The following is a 21,134-nucleotide window of genomic DNA, read 5'->3' as shown; positions in this document are numbered from 1 at the left end:
GTGAAATTGGCATTTTCAGCTAATTTCTATGTTCTGGATTTCTTTTGCTGAGATTGTCTGCTGTATATATTCAGCTGAGAACAGGGGCGCCAAGGACACCAGCTAAACAGACCCTTCATAGTAAATGTAGCCATTAAAATAGAAGACAGTTACATTAAAAAAAACAACCTACATTCCATCAGCATGATCTGATAGTCTGCAGTCAATGAAGACTTTACTGCACTATCTTTGGGGAATGTACTAGGCATGGATCACCTCTCAGGTTTTGATTTAATGGTGTATAAGGTAATAATGCTACATATTTTAGACAGAGTTTTCCATTCTGAAGCAAAGTCTTTTAAGAAGAAAAAGCAAAGTGAAGGCAATCGGAGTAGAAAAAGGATGAAATGTTAAGTGACTTCAAATGTTCTATGTTGGGCTGTGAACCTTGTGCCATCTTACCAAGAGGCTAAAATTAGAAAATGATGGGTAGGAAAATTACCATCAGTTTTTACAGTAAGTAACCTCTAACCATCTACCACTAGAACATGCAGTATAATAAAATTATTTAATTAGTTACCCAAAATGGAATTTACAATATTTCTCAAGAGCAGGTCAGTGGCAGAGAGTGGAAGTTAACAGGGTAAACTGTCTTGTTTTTGTGACCCTTTGCATAGCCGATTCCCTGACATGTGAACAGGAAAATGAGACATGACTAGAGAAACTGGAGAATGTGCGGTGTGCCTTTAATTAAAACACCTTAAAATAGGATGTACATCAAAATGGTAACACTGGCACATTTTAAAAACCCTCACTGACAATGAATTCAGAAGGCTTTAAGGAACTGAGGTAAGGGGGATATTACAAAACCTAAGTGTTTATATGGTAAATATGTAGCACTATATAAAAACACAGTGGTTACATGGCAAATAATTACCATATAATTCCATATGAAAATTGATCCTATAGTAAATAAAAGTTTATATTCCGCTCTTATGTATAGAGATACATATAAATCATTATGTGGCTAGGAGTCTAGGTCATATACTGAAACATCAGAAGAATGAGTTGAATTTAAAAATAGTTCTCAAAAGGGGTGCCTGGGTGGCTCCATTGGTTCAGTCTCTGACTCTTGATTTTGGTTCAGGTCATGTTCTCACGTTGGCCTCTGTGCTGACAGTGTGGAGCCTGCTTGGGTCTCTCTCTCTCTCTCTCTCTCTCTCTCTCTCTCTCTCTCCTCCCCCTTCCCCCCCCACTCTGTCTGTTTCTGTCTCAAATAAATAAATAAATAAATAAATAACTTTTAAAAAACAAAACAAAACAAACAATAGAATAGTTCTCAACATTTTAAATTCAATCTATTCAGGTATACAGGAGGAGAAAGAATCAGCCAAATGTTATAAAGCACAAATGTTGGTACACTGAGAAGATTCCTCTAGTTCTGTTCCTTCCAATGCCACCATTCCCTGGTTGTCCCCTCTGCATTGTCATGTCTAAAATTCAATGATTTGCAATTCTGTTCCTTGGGTCAAATCTTTCTCTTCTTAAAAGTCTCTTTTCAAATGTGCCAATATTACTCAAACAGGTAATATTTTGATTCCCAAAGTCCTTATAATTAATCTTTTCTAAAAAGAGGCAGCTGAAACAAATCAAGCACAGTTTGATATCAGGTAGAAAAGGGATAAATGGGAAGATGCCAAAAACAGTAAAACTCAAGAAATTGAGTTTGGGGAAGCAGAAAAAAATGCTGATTGGCAAAAGTGATAATTGTTCCCAAACTTAGACTCTTAGTCCCAATTGGTTTCAATAAAAAACAGATTATTCAAGAATTTGTACGTAAGAAGAACACCTCATGTCCCCTGCCCCAGCCCCCGCTCCGCCCCACTATAAGATCAGTGTTCTTGAACACATATCCAGTACAGCACTTTTACTTTACTGCCCTTCAATACTATCTAAATGCTGGTCTGAAACTGACACGATTCACTGGTCTTCTCTCCCCTACCTTTTTTCTATCAGAAACAAAACAAAAATGAAAGAAAAATAAACACATTTAAGGAAATACTTGCCAAAATTCTGAAATGCTCTGAGTAATCTCAGAGGGTGCAAACATATTAATTACTACAAATTAGTCCAAATAAAAAGGCTTGAGGGCATATAAAAAAGGACCAAACAAGATGACCTATATGCTTTCTCTCTTGAATAAAGCCAGCAATTGGATAACAACTAGATTTCTTTTGGAAAGATGATTCCCACCTGGCTAATCAAATCTTAGACAATTATGCAGGTTTACTGATATCAAGGGGAAACATTAGGTAAAGTCTGTTTTTACTTGAAAAATCTTCTGATCCTATGTTAAGTTGAAAGAGGATCCGAATGAATTATATCTCATCTGTAGAAGAAAATAAACTTTTAGATCACATAGTTTGTTGGGATCAAATAAATCATAGTAAAATCCCGCCTTCAAAGAACTATTATTAATATGCTAATATTCACTTGGGCAATTTGGCAGCTGGTCTTGGGCTCTGTGGCCTTTTCAATTGACTTGCATAGTAGAAAACAACACATTGTATTGTTTGTGCATGACACCAGGCAGTGGTGGGAATCAACAAGGAAAGCCAAGTAATATCTAAAGAGATGTGAGCAATGACTTGATTAGAAGTAGTCAGCAAAGATCTGTATGTTCTGAATGGCAAAACACCATAGGGATTTTTTTTAATGTTTATTTATTTACTTTGGGAGAGAGAAAGGGAGGGAGAGAGAGTATGCACACTGCACACATGTGTGAGAGTGGGGGAGGAGCAGATAGAGAGGAAGAGAGAGAATCCCAAGCAGGTTCTGCACTCTCAGCACAGAGCCCAACAGGGGCTTGGTCTCATAGAGCATGAGATCATGATGTGAGCCAAAATCAAGAGCTGGACACTTAGGCGACTGAGCCACCCAAGCATCCCAAAAGACCCTCGGGATTAATGGGAAATATTTGAAAATACAGAAAATGACCCATATAGAAAATAATGGGCTTGGGGACCAGAAACATCACATCTTAACCATACTATGCTCTATATATTAGCTATGTTATTTTAGACAAATCAATTATCCTCTCTGAGTCCCAGAAACCCTAAAATGGGGTTTCAATATAACAATAGATTCTCATCAGCTTAAAAAATGAAGATATATATGCTTTTAATATTAGGGAAAAAAGTCAATGAGGGAAATTGAAAAAATAAAGATTCTTTCTAGCATGTATGATTTACAGGAATAGTTCAATATCAGTATTAAATAACTTGTCATGGTTATGGTCTTTTCTTTTCTTTTTTTTTAATTTTTTTTTAATGTTTATTTATTTTTGAGACAGAGAGAGACAGAGCATGAACAGGGGAGGGGCAGAGAGAGAGGGAGACACAGAATCCAAAGCAGGCTCCAGGCTCTGAGCTGTCAGCACAGAGCCCAACGCAGGGCTCGAATTCACGGACCGTGAGATCATGACCTAAGCTGAAGTCGGCTGCTTAACCGACTGAGCCACCCAGGCGCCCCATGGTCTTTTATTTTCTATGGCTAGAGCAGTGGACAAGTACTCATTTAAAAGAAGAATTTTGGTAACAACTCTAAAAATTGTTGGGATTTTTTTTCTCATTCCTCTTGTCCATCATCTACAATGATGTATTTAATCTTTTTTATTTTCCATTTGATGCTCAGGCATGATGGCTTGTAAGTCTAGTACATATTTAAATTGAAATTTTCTCCTATTCCATTACTTCAACTTATACAGAAAATAATTAAAAATTCGCCATTTATGAAGGCTCAAATGAACATCCTGTTTTGGTATTTCACAGAGCAGTCAAGACAAAACAAAAAACCCCACGAAAACTCCATTTTAAGAGGTGGTGAATATTTCCTTAGTTACCTAATCCAAAATTAAACAATGCATGAGTAAATGGTTCCTCTATTACTCTTTGAAATTGGGATTCATATAAGGTGATGAGCTTTGCTCCCCAGCAGACACACATAGACAGAAAGAGATGGGCTGTGGATCAGCTATCATAATGGACATCCCTGAAATAAAGCTCACAAAGCTATAAAACTCATAAAAAGCACATGCATGAAATGACAGAATACAGTGTGACTGTCAAATGTTGACTCAGTAACAGTTAAACCCCTTCTGGCTGCACTTTTTTTTACGGTCTACTTCTATACTAATGACACAGGAGGAAGAACGAAACAAAAAAGGTTTTTAACCCTCCAATTATGTGAGCCTCACAGACCACCAAAGAAGATGAAAGATTATTTATAATGTCATAATGATTTATCAGTTGGAGATTTTTCTCATAAGCTTAAGTAAAATATAAAGAAATAATGCATATGTCTATCCCCTCAACCTTTCAGTTTCACCCTTGCTTACTGAGAACACTGTTTTTGTAAAAAATAACCATCCACCCACATACTCTAACAGCACAAATGGGAGAAAAGGCTTTCTTGCAAATTGTATATAAATTATATACAAATACATACTCTCTCTTTCTCCCTCTCGCTCTCTCTCTCTCTAACACACACACACACACACACACACACACACACACACACACACTTCTCCCCAAGACTAACAAAAATGCAAATTGAAGAAATCACTCACTAATTTTACTCTGGCCAAATGTAAATGTATTCACTAGGATATTCCCAGACACGTTGATACTCTGAAATCTGGTATTCCTTAGGAATATTTTCCAATCATTTTCTCCATCAGAGAATCAATCATAGAGATATGTGAGCAAAGGGGTTGGAAAGGTCCATAAATGTCCTCTAATCTAGTCATCTACAAAATCAGCCTTATCTAATCTTGATGCTTTCTTTTTCTAAATTCAGAGATTCCCCTAGTGGAGAAATCATGCATCAGAACACATAATTTTGTTCCACAGTCTAATTTCCTTTTATGAAATTTGGTAGCCATCTTCATGAAATGTTTCCTGAAGCTAAGTATTCATTTTAATAAGTATTTAGCCAAATAAATATTTTAGCTACATTTCTTAGAAACTTAGTTTCATCAGGCAATCTGATCAAATTGAAATGTACTGGCAGATCAAATTTTCTTTAAAAAGTATTGTGAAGTTGTACATGGAATGGTTTTGAAGGAAACACAGTTAGTATGAACTCAAGTCTTAATATACATGAATAATTTTCCAAGACTTGTAGATGGAATTGATGAATGCAGATTTATGATTTTTAAATAATTGGTTTTAAAGCATGAGAAATATTAGAAAGCTAATGACAAATAATTCTGTTTTTCATGAAAGAAGAGAGAAATCTGAGGAACAATGACCTGAGCAGTTAATGGATATTCCAGAAAAGACAGAGCTCATGGTTATAAAAATTAGCTAAGAGCAATTAGTAGAGGATGTAGTGACAATAAAAAACGAGTATGGATTCAGTAACAAAAACAACATTATAATGACTTCAGTTTATTTTTCTACAGGAATTAGAAGGTGGACCATGATGCTCGATGGCCATAATATTTTGGGCTTTGGATTATGTTCCCATCAATCCCCTTATTGTCATGCTGGAGAAGTTGCATGGGGCCGATGAAAAAGAAAGTTGAATGAGGTGGGAAGAGCAGATCAAAAACATCTGTCTTTAAATATCTTAAGAATTAACTTATTTAAAAAAAATCAAGGCCTGTTATTGTGAGAAAGGGATAGAATTTGGTCATACGTAGTCAAGAGATACAACACTGACCAATGGTTTTAAGTTATCAGGTGAAAGATAATGAACCACAAAGAGTTGTCTAATAGTCACAAGTCTCTGTCCATTAAATGAGCTGCTCAAGATGTAAAAAAAATTTCCCCTTTCTGGAGATTTTCAAGTATGGGCCATATGACCACCTGCCTAGCATATTAAAAATATGGAAGAGGAAACGCAACATCAGATGACAGGTTGGATTCAAGGCCTTTTCATTTTCTTTCAAACCTGCAATTCTACATCCTACTTTACTGGACACTCCCTAAAATAAAACTAAAACAATGCGACCAATGTATAAAACTATAAATATTTTCTCTATCCATAAATGACAGTTTCTTAAAAGTTTTTAAGTTTCAAAACTTAAGGGAACTCCACTTATAATGGAGAAACCTACAATCATTCTATTATAGTCAAGGAAGATATTGCAAATTATGAAAAAACCTTGAGTTATTGAGGTATATTTTGTGAAGAGACTGTCAAATAGCAATCAGACTTACTGATTCAGGTACTTTGTGAAAGACACACTTATGTACCCAAATTCAACATTACTAATTTAGTCCTTAAAACTGAGTAAGTTTTAAGGAGAGAGGAAGAAGGTGCTGCCAGAGAGAGGCAGAAGGTGCTGAGGCCTGGGGGTGTAACGCACAAAAAGGCCACTCAAAGCAATCTGCAGAAAACAAATCAGTCACAAAGAAGGTACACAGGAACACTGCCATGGCAAAATATTGGCCCTGGCTTATTTGTCACAGTTGTGTTTATGGTGTGTACATGTGGAGGAGAGAAGGCAGAAGAAGAAAAAAACTAAGACTCAAGTTTTCAAATGTTTGTGTATGTGGTCAGCATCCAACCAAAATCTAAAAAAAAAAGACTTTGTTATATTTCGAAGCAGGGCAGATATAGACACTGTGCACACCGAGTTAAATCAAAAGGGTTAACATGAGAAAAACAGGAGGCCAACAAAGAAAAATAATAGAATTTATAACTGACACAGGATGTCCGGTAGGTGGGAGGGCAGCATAGATGTAAACAAAAACCTGAATATTGTCTTATATTAATTATTCTATAAACAATGGATAACTCAGTTATTGAGATACAGAAATGTACAGACAGAATTTTTCTCTTTAATTTTTCCATTTCATGGAATAAAAGCTATAAAACTGCTAGCATTCTTATGAATGTAGCCTCAGTAGCCAGTAGTTATCTCAGTTAAATAAATACAATTGGACTATTGGAAAGAGTCATGGCTTGGTCCAGAAAGGCTGGGTCTGACAAATAGAAACGGGCACATCGGAGTTATTGTTCACTTTTCAATTATCTGTGCTTGTTTCAAGGGAAGGGAGAGAAAAAATACAGATTAGAATGGATATTTAAAATTTCAATTTAATAAACAGCTAAAACTTCACATGTTTTATCAGCACTGCTTACGAGAAGCAAAATAAATAAGATGGAGCATGTTCTTTTTGTTTTCTTTGCTCCTCCTCTTGTGTGCGGTGGAGGAAGAGAGACCCAGGAAGGGAGCTGACACAGGAAAAACAAAGTAGTTGGAAGAACAATGTATGAATTGTGGAGATGGTGGTTGCTTAAAGGAGATTTTTTTTTTTTTTTTAATTTTTTTTTTCAACGTTTTTTAATTTATTTTTGGGACAGAGAGAGACAGAGCATGAACGGGGGAGGGGCAGAGAGAGAGGGAGACACAGAATCAGAAACAGGCTCCAGGCTCCGAGCCATCAGCCCAGAGCCTGACGCGGGGCTCGAACTCACGGACCGCGAGATCGTGACCTGGCTGAAGTCGGACGCTTAACCGACTGCGCCACCCAGGCGCCCCAGAGATTTTTTTTTTTTAAGTTGATCTATTATTGAGAGACACAGAGAGACAGAGCATGAGTGGGGGGGAGGCAGAGAGAGGAGGAGACACAGAATCCGAAGCAGGCTCCAGGCTCCGAGCTGTCAGCACAGAGCCTCACGCAGGGCTCGAACTCACAAACCACGGGATCATGACCTGAGCCAAAGCCGGACTCTCAACCAACTGAGCCACCCAGGCGTCCCTTAAATTAGATTTTTTAATAAAGCCTCAAATCATACTACATAATACACATGACCAACACTGGCCCAGGAGCTAATCATCAGGCAGGGTACTTTCTTGAACTTCTTCAGCCTGGTCCATTAGAAGACAGACTGAACTTTAAGCCACAAGACACTGGTTTAAAAACTGATCTTCCACTGGAATTCCTGTAATCTCCAATCTCATTTTTATTCTTAATTAAAATTTTTTTAATGTTCAGTTTTATTTTTCAGAGACTGAGAGAGAGAGTGAGCGGGGGAGGGTCAGAGAGAGAGAGAGGGGGACACAGAATCCAAAGCAGGCTCCAGGCTCTGAGCTGTCAGCACAGAGCCTGACGCAGGGCCCAACTCACAAGCCATGAGATCATGATCTGAGCTGAAGTTGGACGCTTAACCGACTGAGCCACCCAGGTGCTCCTCATTTTTATTTTTAAAATAAAGATGGAATACTGTTCTGCTCATATTACAGTATGAGACTGAAAGCTGATGTGAAATCACTTGGGAAAGGGTAAAGCACAAAATAAACATCAGTAGCCATTATTATTCCTATGACTCATAAACAAGTCTTTCTCATTTGTGGGGAAAAAAAAGAGAAAAGCTGTGATTGAAAAGATCAAGGAGATCCTTGAAATACATGCTAAATTCAGAACATTTTCCTCATAATTTTTAATCTGATTTGGTAGTTTGCAATACACGACAATAGAGAATACAACACATCTAGTAAATATAAGAAGGTAACTGAAAAAAACAAACGTCTGTATTATTTCAGTGCTTTAATGTTTAAATGTCTCTAAGATGACTATTCCATCTTGGGGATGAGGAAAGGACCAAGGGAGAAAAGAAGGAAAGACCATTCTTAACAGATTTTTTTTTTTTTTTTTATAAAAAGAAAACGTCTGGTCCAACAACAAAAGTGATTCTTACTTTCCTTATGGGAATTTAGGAAAAATGGAAATGTGGGCACATGTATGTCAATTTACAACCCTATCACCTTGGCATGACTACTGCGTATTATTCTTCTAGCCTTTTTAACATGCAACATAGAAATATACTTTAAAAATATCTAGATCGTTCTCTACATGGTGTTTTCAAACTTGCTTTTTTCAGGAATACTATTGTAAGCCTATCATGTCTTTAAATGCACAGACAATTTCAATCATCAGAGAGGCCTGTGGGTGTCTATCCGAAAGCCCAATTTGGCATGCCCTGTGTGTCTCATTTTATTGGACCATCCTGCACTAACCCCTCTACCAGAATGATGTAAAGAACACAAGACTCTCTGTTTGAAAACATGCACAGCTTTTCTAGGCTTGAAAATTAAACCATAAAAAGTTTACTGGAAAAAAAAAAAACCTTTAAAAAGCTCCTTAAAAACTCACACCATAATTGCTCCCCACCAAGCGTGGGCACTTGCTAGCTGCAAGTTGTGGCACTGTGACAAATGTAGCAAAACTGAAAGCGGGCTATACTAAGAGAAAGAAAAAGTCTTCCACTGGCCATCTGTGAAAATAAGGCATGTGGCCATTAAATGCAGAGGCTGTAAATATACACAAACTCCATGAAGCAAATGGCAAAAAAGGACTAAACTTCAAGCTCAAACAAATCAAAATGTTTAATGCATAGTTACCACTGCTGGACGAAAACAGCTCTGATCTTTGCAGTCTGCAAACTCGGCATGTATTTCAATTAAATACCCCCAAAAAGAAAAGAAAGAAAAAAGAAAGAAATGAAAAGACACAGAAGAAAACCATCTGGAACAAAAGGCTATAGACAGCCCATACTCAATTTCTAGAAACAAACAGCCCCTTTAACTTGCACCAGCCTGTCGAGAATGTCGATTGGAATTATTGAAAGGCTGACATATAGAGTGATGGATGGGTGATGACATAATACCTATTCGCCTTTTTGTCATGGTCTTTGAAAACTGGCTGCTCTGTGCTGATAATATTCACTAAGGGGTTTTCCTCTCCCCTCCTGTCCCATAAGAAGTGTTCCCTAGCTAAGACACTCAGAATTAAGAAGGTTTTATGAATGAAAAACAAAAGAAAAGAAAACCTAAGGATCAAATGCCAACTTGCACATAAAAAGCTGGTCTAGATTTCCTAATAATCAGTTGCCTAGAAAGCAGTTCCCTATCCATTTTATATAAATTTTCAGAGTAGAGAGCCTCTATTTATAAAAAAAAAGCAAGCATTCAACATCAGATTTTATGTATCTTTTAAAGTCATGGAATAATTAATATGCAAATGTAGAGATTAAAAAATAATACTTTTATAAAGAAATACTATTAATTTGTGTTACTGTAGTTTTTCCTAGACAAATTCCAACCAGCAGACTTAAAAGTTGGGGAGATTTTTAAAAATCACACATGCGTGCTCACACACAACTCGGCTCCCTCCTCACCCCCGACCCCCAAGGTAAAAAGCTCCTGCTTTGCCAGGGTGCGGTGATGATCTATCTCACTTCCTCGTGCAGGATTTACCTAACATGCCTTTCTCCTTCGTGATTTTTTTCCTCTAACCACTGAAATAGCTGGTTCTAATTTGACTTCTCTAATTCATTTTGACTAAAGGCAACATCTACAAAAGCCATCCATAAATCATTAATTAATTGTAGTATCTTCCACTGAACACAGACGCATGAGTTCCTTCACAGTCACTTTTTCAAAGCGTAACCTGTAATTCACAATTCCTCACATGCCTTGTCCTTATCTAAGGGAAGGAGCATGTGTTAGATAATGCTGAACTAGATACACTGTGTCAGTTTCTGAAGAGTTAACACTGCTGGCCCCATCCATCAGATGGCCAGCGAAGCATCAGGAAAGAATGATGGATGTAAAATTATTACAGGCCTGCCATCCGATACACTTACTGCCATTTGTAACTAATGCTGGGACTGACACACTTTTTTTCATTATTAAACATCCACATTAAGTCAACATTGGCCACTGTCATTTCATGTTTGGCACTCCGTTAAAGGGAAAGAAAGAAGTTGACAATAGCAGAAAAAGAGGAGGTTGTAATGGAAGTTTCCAAGTGCCAGGGTTATAAAAATTAACCTCTGTTTACAAATTAGTCCATATGATATTTGGAAAGGCTTCTCATGAGTATGACTGACAAGTGAAAGAGAAACTGCCATTGTTATTGAATAAAGTATTGTTTAAAATATACCTTTTATTTGCTAAATTTTCACCTTATTCTATGGAAATTTGCAATGAATGTTCACAGAACCTCAGAAGGAAAAGTAAGGCATTTTGCCAGGTATTATTATTTGGAGTAATAGATGAATTCATAGCATGGGTAGGCATTTAGATTTCAAGTACACTGTAGGCAATTAATGTTTGCTTGGTGGATAAATTCTCTACCTTAAAAAACAGATGCACACATCTGTAGGTTTATTTTTGTGAGTGGCATCAATTTTATATATGAAAGTAGGACCACAGTTGGCCTTAACATGTAGAAAGCATGTGTGAGAACACATATTCATTGGTTTAACCTGTCACCTAAGCAACGTTTTCATGTATGTGTGCGCACATGCTTATGTGCGATTTAATTCTTTACGGACCACAGACAAGGTATGAGGCCCTGGGGACATGTAATGTCGTAAGAGCAAAAGTAGTTAGATGACCACAAATATAATATAATGAAAACAAACAGGTTTTATAAAGAAAATGTTTGAGAGCTTTGATACTTTTATAATGCAGCTGTGGCTTTCAATGGCCTTTTCTTACTCAATAGCCATTCTGGTCCTTTTCTTCTCTGTCAACATAATCTTTGATCTTAAGATATCCCTTGCTCTCTAGGAGGATAAGGTCTCTAATTCTGTTCCAAAATATCATTCCTGGTAAACTTAAGGCAAGTTCTCTTCCTTTGACCAGTAATTGTCTTAAAGGAATGCATAGGACCCATTTCTACCCAAATGAGATGTTTGTGGAAGTTAGCTTCAGGGGTGCAGTGAAACATCTCTATGTGAATAACGTAAGAAACACTCCAATGTGAATGAAGGAGGGAGGAAAAACATCTCTATGCGAAAGAGGCCTGGAAAGAGCAAAGAGAAAACTCCTTCTCCTTCCTGAGCTGGCATGGTTGTAGGTAGAGCACCAGTTTATGACACTAAGGGAAAAACTAAGCGAATCACAGAGATTTCAACCCTGACATTGCTGAGCTGATAAACTAACACCATGAACTGCCCACTCCAGAACTTCATTATGTGTTAAAAATGAATCATTATTTGTTGAAGCTATTGTGTTTAGACTTCCTGATGCATGTAATGAAACACATGTCTACCAAATACCACAGCATAGGGATCATTCTCCTAGGTTAACTACATTGGGGGTGAGGGAAATAAGCAAGGAAATTTCTGGAAATTTCTGCACTATTTCAAGTGCATTGGGTTTCTATCATACTAGTACTGCCTAGTGGTATCAGGACAAAAACTGAGGACTTTATGATTCCCTCTTAACTATGGCTACCTTCAAACACAAGGTCAGAACCTGAGTATGCAGTTGATCATATGGTCAAGACTGTGCCAGGCGGGTGTTAATGAAGCAAAGCAGGTGGTTTTGACAAGCCAAATGTATGAGAGTCTTTCTGATTTTTTCTACCTGAGAAGATTTTTTATTCATCCATAACACTAATCTGTGAAGAGCTATGTGATAAAAGATAACATTATCCGAATATGCAATCAGGCTATAATTAACCTGAAATGACAATTATAAATAACACTGTGTCCCAGAGTTTCCAAGAAACCTGACATACACAGTTTTTGGGTATGTTGACACACTTCCAAGAAAAGTAAAAAATGAAAAATCTTTTAGAAGTCTTCAATTAAAATGTGTTTTAGTAAAAATGACTTTCATTATGTGTTTTGGTGCATATTACTAGAAAACATTTGTCCCTATCTTCACACCTCTAATTGTTTTTACTACCAATTACAGCTTTTCAGAATTACGACTCTCTACTTGGGACAACCATGTTGGTCATTTGAAATGTGGAGAAAAGTTTCTGTGTATAAGGTTTGCGTACTCAAGAAAACAAATCTGCACTGCGGATTCCAACTATCTGGGTCTCAGGTTGTGCTAATCACCTTTTGGACAGATGGGAGCGCCAGGCTGGATTTCTTCTCTTTTCCCCTTTCCTTTCTCCCAGATCCTTTCTCTCTTTTTTTCTTTTATCTCCCCCTCTCCTTACATCTCCCACACTTTCCGGGTTTTGGAAATTGGGAATATTGCTTTAGTGAGAGAAATGTCCTTTTGGGATTCAAATGGTATGATACAGTGCAGAAATTTACCATATATTCTGTTTATGTCTTTCAAACGGAAGCAAAATTCCAAACCAACTACTCATCTACCTATGCTTTGGCCATGGATAAAGCCAGGCAAGTGTAAAAATCTATTAAAAAGGTAGCTATTAGGAAATTAACAACGGGATAGGCAAAGTGATGTCACTTTATGTGGAAGAATAAGCAGCCACCTTTGTCAACTCAGGTACAGAATCGATCTGATATACCAAAGAAAATGGGTGGGGCCTTTATTCACTTCCTATAAGTAGGCTCACAAACATAAAGGTGCCGTGACTGACAGTCAAAATAATAATTTGATTTAAACCATATACTTCATAAAGGCAGAGAACATACTTTCTTGTTCAAGTACATAATACCACCCCCCCATACACAGCAGGTATTAATTAAAGAACATAAATTTGACATTATCGCATTCCCAGGAGTTGCACATAGATCAATCATTAATATTGTAGAAATGACAAGCAAGCTAGTTCAATAGGAAAGGGCAAGCACAGTTAATACCTGCTTCTCGGGAGAGCTTCAAAAATCACACTTTCACTGTCAGGTACCAAGGAGTCATTCAGAATCGTCTGCTGAAAATATTTACTCACACCTTACAAAAGTTTGCCATGCTATTATAATAATGGAACTGTTTCACTTTAAGATTTTCACTTAAAAAAACCATAAAAATACAAGACTGTTGCTGATGACATAACTCAGTCGCACTGAAAGGGCACGGTGAAGAGATCTGGGAAGGACAACATTCTTGGGACTGGAGATATCTTAATTGGCCAACAGATTTTGGCAGGTATTACTTCAAAAACAGATTTCTAAAAAGTTCTAATTCTACAAAAGAGAAAGGAACACTGAAGGCAGTAGCTTTCAACAAGAGGCAACTCTCACTCCTGCAGCGCAAATAGAGAAGGTGCTAATCAGAGAGATAAAGTATGCTTGGAACAAGTGGAACAAGAAGTGGAAATAAAGTTCCCTAACAATGGACAACTATGGAGTAAAGTGAATGCAGATGGCTCCACTCCTGTTACTTAATCAAAAGGCTGAGCAGAGTCACTGGAGCCGGCATAAAGTCATGTGTTAGAACAACAGCTGATCTGTATTAGAGAAGATTAACTCGCAGTGCCATGGTGGAGGGCCCAGGATTATTTTATGTACTTCCATTGCCTTACAAGCCGTCAGCACAATTATTGCCCTCCGATCTGAATGACTGATCTGTAACCACAGCTAAACAGCATGCTGCTTAGGGGCCTAGGAGCTTCATGAAGATGAATTTCCATACCATCAAAGTGCTTTTAATGGGCTCCCTGATCCAACCACAAGGCCTGTTTTGCAAGTATATGGAACTCAGGATGAAGGCTTCCTGTCCAAAAGGATTTGGTCGGTTGTCACTTGACAATTCCCAGCCAGCACAGGGGAGGAGAGGGGGGAGATAGGTAGAGTTGTCTCTGCTTTGGAGGATTAAAAAAAAAAAAGGGTACAGATGCTTGCTGAATGCAACCAACTGCTGTATCCACAGCTGAATTCAATGCGCTTAACAAATAACGGCAATTTAGCTATGCTTGCGAGGAATAGCTTGAGTCACTTCGCATTAGCATCTGGCTGAGTGTTAAACTCATTTCTACATGGGGAGCAGAGAAAAGGAATTTCTGTTCAAGCATCCTTTCAAGAATGTTTAAATATTTGAATATAAATTCCTTCATGCTTGCTATCATTCCTTCTTAGAGCTGTCACGTTGCTTTTCCCCTTCCCTTCTGGTGCTTAGCTAGAAAAATTTTGTGCCCTTCTTGCTGCACCAATGTTGCTCTTGTTATGTTGTGTGACTGCAAGGGATGTGTACCTAACCATGCTTTGCTCTCCCCTCCAGGAACGGAGCAGAATTAAAATCATTTCCCCATCCTTTTGACCCATGTTTGGACCAGACGAAAAGTACAGTTGTGACAGGATCACACATATATTTCACTTTCGCTATGCAGATTGTGAGCTTAGAGATTGCACATCAAATTCCATATAAAACCTGGGAAACCAGAAAGCTATCAAATTAACAATCTGCTCATTCTGGACAATACTGTTTGACTCACAAGCTTCCCATGACGCTTAACTTTCAAGTTGCTGCTAAGTAGCTGATCATTTTTTTCCCCTCTTATTTACCATGTCTCTTTAGCTATAGAATTGTGAAAAGGAGACTCGGTAATATTTTAAAATTTCAATTAAAAAAATCACATATTACCTACATAAATACATCTCTCTGAGCATTCCATAATAACATAATATTTTTCTGAATAAAATACCATGCAGCTTAGAAACAAGAATTTGAAATTAATGTATCTCAGATGAATTCAGAAGTTTCACTGGGCGTAGGGATAACAACAAAGTACAAGTTTTAAAAAGCACATTTTGTTTTATAATAAAGTCAGAATTTCTAACTGTGCGGTCACCTAAAACTTGACCGTGCTTTGCAGTGGAAACATATTATGACAAGCTCAGGATCCTAGTTACTTAGACTGTGAGCGTGGGTATCATCCAAGCTTATGCTGATTAAAGAAGATTCAGGATTTTCAAATCCAGCTCATCCCAAATACAAGTTAAGCATCTCTGTAGAGCAAAACTTTCACTCAGACTCAAATATTTCAAATGCCATTCCATTTTAATGCAAACAGATGGCAGACAGGGGGATATTAATTGTCAATAAAGTTTGGACATGGATAGAAGAGAATTATAACTCTTCTCATTTGCAGATGGTTTTGATTAGGATGGGCATGGAGATTTTTCTGTATTGACAGAGCGGGGGGAAAAGGAGGGAGAAGCATCATTCTGAGGATGGTGAGGTGAGAAAACAAAGGAGAAAAGCTTTCAGGCAACGGAAGTAGTTTTGGAAAGTCAGATCTTTTATGAACTAACCTTTTCTGTCCGGCAGTTATTGAGACCTAGACTATTCACAACAGCCACCTTCCCATCAAGCACCTGTTGCTCCCGCCGAAGCTGCTCCTTCATCTGCCGAGCTTCTTGGATTGCCTTGGTGACAGCATCATGGTCATTTAAATAACCTGAAGGTGTGACAGAACAAAGGCTATGTTTTGTATAAAGGCATGGAGAGCTTAACCTTTAACCATAAAAACTACGTCCTTTTTGCGTAATGGCTAGTGTCTGGCACATAATAATTTTTCAGTGTCATTTGTCTATGACGAATGAACGAATGAGTAATTGATAATGACTGATTCACACAGTCATACGTGAACATGCTGCCAAGTACCTGTAATGCATACACAGTACTTAAGTGAAATATAGTTTTTTCCACATGCTTGGAAAGTTCACAATATAATTTTTAAATAAACTTTCAGTTATCTGAATGTTTTGTAGTGCCCAAATAAAACCTATCTTTGATACTTGTTTTCATGTAAGGATCATACTGCAGGATATGGGTATTGATGATTATCACTCTAATTACCGACATTCTCGCAGTGTTAGAAAGGTCAGTTTAGAGTTTGTACATAGCACTATTAGCTGTGTTATGTACAGAAGGAATAAATCATTATTAACTAAGTGAAAGGAGATCATCCCCTCACCCCCCCGCCCCCCCACCCCCCCATTGATGGTGAAATAAACCACAGGCGGCAGTGATTTGCTATGGATACAAACTTGTAAGGGGCTAAATTTCAAGCATGGATGTAACCAAATACCTGTGAATTGTACGATCAGAAATTGTGGCTACTGAAAACTACACTCACATTTAATTCACACTTTTCATAAGACGGTCAAATGACCAACTTGTCTATAGCTCCATAATCCAAAATTAGTTAAAAGAAAAAAAAAACAAAAAGAAAAGAAAAATTGCCAAAATAACTTCTTTTAAAGAAGAGGTTTGAGGAGCAAAACTAATTTTTACCTGAATGTTAACACTGGTCACTTATTTATTTGATGCACATTATTATGATAATCTGCACGACTTTAGGGTAGAATACCGATGGGAAAACACTGTTTTGTAAATATTGAAAGGGAAGCTAATATATCATCTTTCACTCTCCCTATCTTTTAACTAGGGCATAAAATGGCATAAACTGAATCTATAATATGAAATTGCCCAGAAAAGGGACTTGTTTGTGACATGAGGCTAAATCTAACCAGATCCATTGGTGAATTGTGACAGATGGAGGGACTGTGAGACAGAAGGCAGGCACTAATCACACATAAAATGACCGGCTTGCCTCAACATGTTCCATGGATTCCAGCAAACTTTACACCCTAATCCATTTTTAGAACAAAAAACATCTGGGCCATAAATCCTCTAATCTGCCAAAACACGCTATTAAATCCCATGATTTGTTGAAAAACACTAAGATTAAAGAAAGGAAATATAAAATGGCTAACTGCCGTGTTAGGAAAGTGTTATTAATACTCTTTCTTTGTCTCAATTATGAATGTTCTGGTACTAAAGAGCCTTGTCTAATCATGTCAGATTACACATCCTCATCGTATTGCTAGACTCTTCTATCTGATCTGCTGATTGCCAAAAAACATAGAATACTTTCTTGCTGCTTAAACATTCTATTGAAGAAGCTGATGTCAGATTACTGCAGTGCTTCAGTGCAGGAAGGTTTCTAAATGATCCATGCTTTTCCCCCACCCTCTTGCTATGCACAGACTAGACCTCATCCTCTGATCTCCTTGAGGCAGAAAGATAAGTTAGTTCCAGTGTAGGCGACAGAAAGGGGAGCCTTGAAAGCTACTATATGTTTTGCTTTTCAGAGCTAAATTCATTGGAACTTATTCAAAGAACAAAACCTCATTGCTCATTATAAATTCTCAAAATACAAAACCTCATTGCTCAATATAAATTATAAATAAACACATTATAAATTGTAAACAACAATTTAGACCCAGGTCAAGCCTTTAGGGTTAGTGTTTACTTTAAATTATGGTTGTTTTTAACCTTATATTATCCTCGACATCCTGTCTTGGTTCTCTTGAACAACTTTCTTAATATATTATTCTTGAACTTATTCTGTTCATGAACACTACTACTCTAGAAAGAAATACGGCTCTTAGATGACAGTGGTGGTCTCAGTATATGTTCATTTGGTGAAAGATCTGAAGACGATCAGCCTGATTTTCCTATCCTCTAACCCCTGTTTATGTACAACCTGGCATCATGCAGTCTATTTAGCTTCTCCAGAGCACAAGTACACTTTGAAATTGTTTGGCACATGGCGTTGAATAAAAGTATGAATTCTTTATGTTTTTTTTGGTGCTGCCAAGATAACATTGTGCAGAAAAAATGATTAATATAGATGCAAAAGGGATGCAAATTATATGGAGGTGAATAACTGACAGACATATGTTCCGTAATGTCTATTTCCAGTTTGAGGTGTGTATTCCTATGCAGGTGGAAATGGGCATCCACTTTAAAAGAAACATTCCTGCTTTTAGAGACTTTGGAGTATTAGCTAAAATGCTATATGAAATCTAACATTTGTATCTGCTGTGTTAAATCTTAAAGGCATTTTATACATCACAGAGTTGAATCATAGCAGGGTCGCTTGCTGCTTCTTTACATTTTGTTCTCGTCACAGTCACCAAATTATCAATCTTGCCGATTCCCTCTCTCTTGGCAAATGGCCTCCCCTCTGATTTTGGAAACACCAGTATAAGGCTGAGCTCTCACCTTCCTGCCCCACCCATACCGCGACTCCTACCCATGTTCGCTTCAAATCTGTCTCCCTTTCTGCCCACTGCCTCCTCCTGCTTCAGTGAAAATGTTGCCTCTACCTTCATTCAAGGCAAACCCCCGAAGCTCGTGTTCTAGATTTCCATACTTCACCATTGGTCATTCTCTTTCACATTTCTGTCACCTGTATCTGAACTTCTCCACCGTCTCTAACCACTTCAACTTGTAAGTACTTCATTTTCTCCACCTGAGACAAAGCAAATAAAGTCTCTCTCAACTTTGTGCTGCCTTCTCTTTCCAACTCTCTCTCTCTTTACCTTCTAAGATTCTTACCACGCTCCCCATTCCTTCCTCACTCTTCCATTTCTGCTACAATCTTGTTTCAGCTTCCTTGCTTTTTTAAACAGCCAAATCCAAGGGACATTAGCCATGCCTTGCAGAATGACAGCACTGACAATCCCCTCATGCTAGAAAGTGCTTTCTTCCTTGTTTCTTATCACAGCGCAGGATCCCCTTTCCTCTCTGACTTCTCCATCTTCAAATCCTTGCCTGGGATCTGTTCTTCACCTCTCCTTTGATTTGGTCCAAGGTTACAATTTTCAGAAAAAGTTTGCATTTTGGAGTTGGATAAGCCTGAACGGAAATCCTAACTTTGCCACTTACAAGCTATATAAATTGTACATGTTGTTTTACCCTTTTAAGTCTCAATTATGTTATTGGTTAAATGGAGATAACACCTAGAGACTAGATAATATAAATTTGTGAAGAGTAAATGAGTTAATACAGTCTTGCATAATGGTCCATGAGAGTTACTCACTGTCAGTTTATTTACAAAATGGCATAGTGAAATGGGCAGGATTTGGGCATTGGATTCAGAAGGATCTGGGTTTGGAAAGTGTGACATTTGCCAAATAGAACACTTGATGTCATTGGATTTCCATTTCCATTTACTGTAAGATGAATGTAAGATTGATGGGAGAATTAAATGAAATTACACATTTTGTGAAGGAGTAGATAACATTTGGTACCTGAGGAGGCAGTAAAAAATGTTAATTCCTGTCTTTTTCTTTTCTCTTGCATTTGGTCTATATGCTCACCCTCAGCAGTCTTATTGTATGACATTGACAATAATGATAAAATCTGTGAAGGGATATCATTTCTTGTTGGTCCAGAGTTTCAAGGAAGAGGGGTCATGCCATCAGAGTCCAAAATGCCCCAAATGATCACTTGATACATTTTATTTTGCCTTAATTATATATTTAGGCACCAACTTCATCATAAGATAGAGGGTATGTACTTAGGAGAGGTTTGGTGAGCCTCAGTCTTAGGAGGGAAGTGGGAAAGTAAAGGTCAACATGACTTCCAGTTAATACCTCAAATGAGATTTGGGAAATGTAGGTTAGGGATCATTAATGTAAAACGTTTGTGAGATCCTGTAACCTTATTAAATTCACCAGTTTGGTTTTTTATGCCTTGGTGTTTCTTCTTAATCACTACCAACAAAATTCTCAAAATTAAAAAGGCCCCTTTTATATATTTTCAGAGGCAGAAAAAAAATGGGGAGGCCTGGAAATAACCTGTGTTATTTCATGTAATTCTTCCATCAACCTTACATTTGTTCCATTACAAAAATGGTAAATGGTATAATATGACATCTATTTAAAGTTTATATTTTTAAAGTGGTTTATTGTTATTAAATTCCATGGTCAGCTTCACTTAGGAAACCCATGAACAATCTTAGGATAAAATCGAAACAGAAAGAGTATGGGCTGCTCCACAAGGAAAGAAGCTGTTGAAAGGTAGAAGGAAAAACAGAAAACCACTTGTAACAGGTTGAATTGTGTTTCTCCAAAAAGGTATGTCTGTGTCCCAACCCTGGTGTTTGTAAACGTGACCTCATTTGGAAATAGAGTCTTTGCAGATGTACTTATATTGAGGATCTTGAAATGAGATCACCCTGGATGTCAGGTGAGTCTTAAAGGAGAGAGATCTGATACTGAGACAAAGGGGAGAAGGCCATGTGAATGTGGAGGCAGAGTCTGGAATTATGCACCTATAAGCCAAGAACACCAAGGACTACCAGAAGCTACAAGGAACTAGGAACACAAGGCTCTCCTTCAGAGCCTCCAGCAGGAACTAACCCTGCTGACACCACTTTGGATTTTTAGCCTCCACATAGTGAAAGAATAGATTTACAGTTTAAGCGACCTGGTTTATGGTAACTTGTTGTGGCAGCCTTCGAAACCAAATACCACAATTGGTCTGAATGCACTCTAAAAGTCAAGGGTGATCCCAAGTACTATAAAATATCTGCTACCTACCTCAAATCCTTCCTGATTTGTAAATACACATACCAAGCTTAAATACACATACACATATGTTTAAATACACATACCAAGCTTCTCTACTT

At 37.6% G+C, this 21,134-nt stretch overlaps 1 protein-coding gene across 23 annotated transcripts in view; it reads right to left on the bottom strand.

Moving 5' to 3' along the window:
• SOX5 (SRY-box transcription factor 5) overlaps window positions 1-21,134 on the bottom strand; it is a 1,021,816-nt gene that overhangs the window by 16,982 nt on the left and 983,700 nt on the right. For all 23 annotated transcript variants that reach the window (XM_058743357.1, XM_058743360.1, XM_058743362.1 and 20 more), the window contains one exon: window positions 15,961-16,106. In XM_058743357.1, the coding sequence (XP_058599340.1) occupies window positions 15,961-16,106 (146 nt within the window). The remainder of the gene's footprint in view (window positions 1-15,960; window positions 16,107-21,134) is intronic.

Source organism: Neofelis nebulosa, chromosome 8 (assembly GCF_028018385.1).
Source record: "Neofelis nebulosa isolate mNeoNeb1 chromosome 8, mNeoNeb1.pri, whole genome shotgun sequence".
Taxonomy (NCBI): domain Eukaryota; kingdom Metazoa; phylum Chordata; class Mammalia; order Carnivora; family Felidae; genus Neofelis; species Neofelis nebulosa.
The sequence above is the reverse complement of the archived record's forward strand: the minus strand, read 5'-3'. Positions and strand labels throughout refer to the sequence as shown.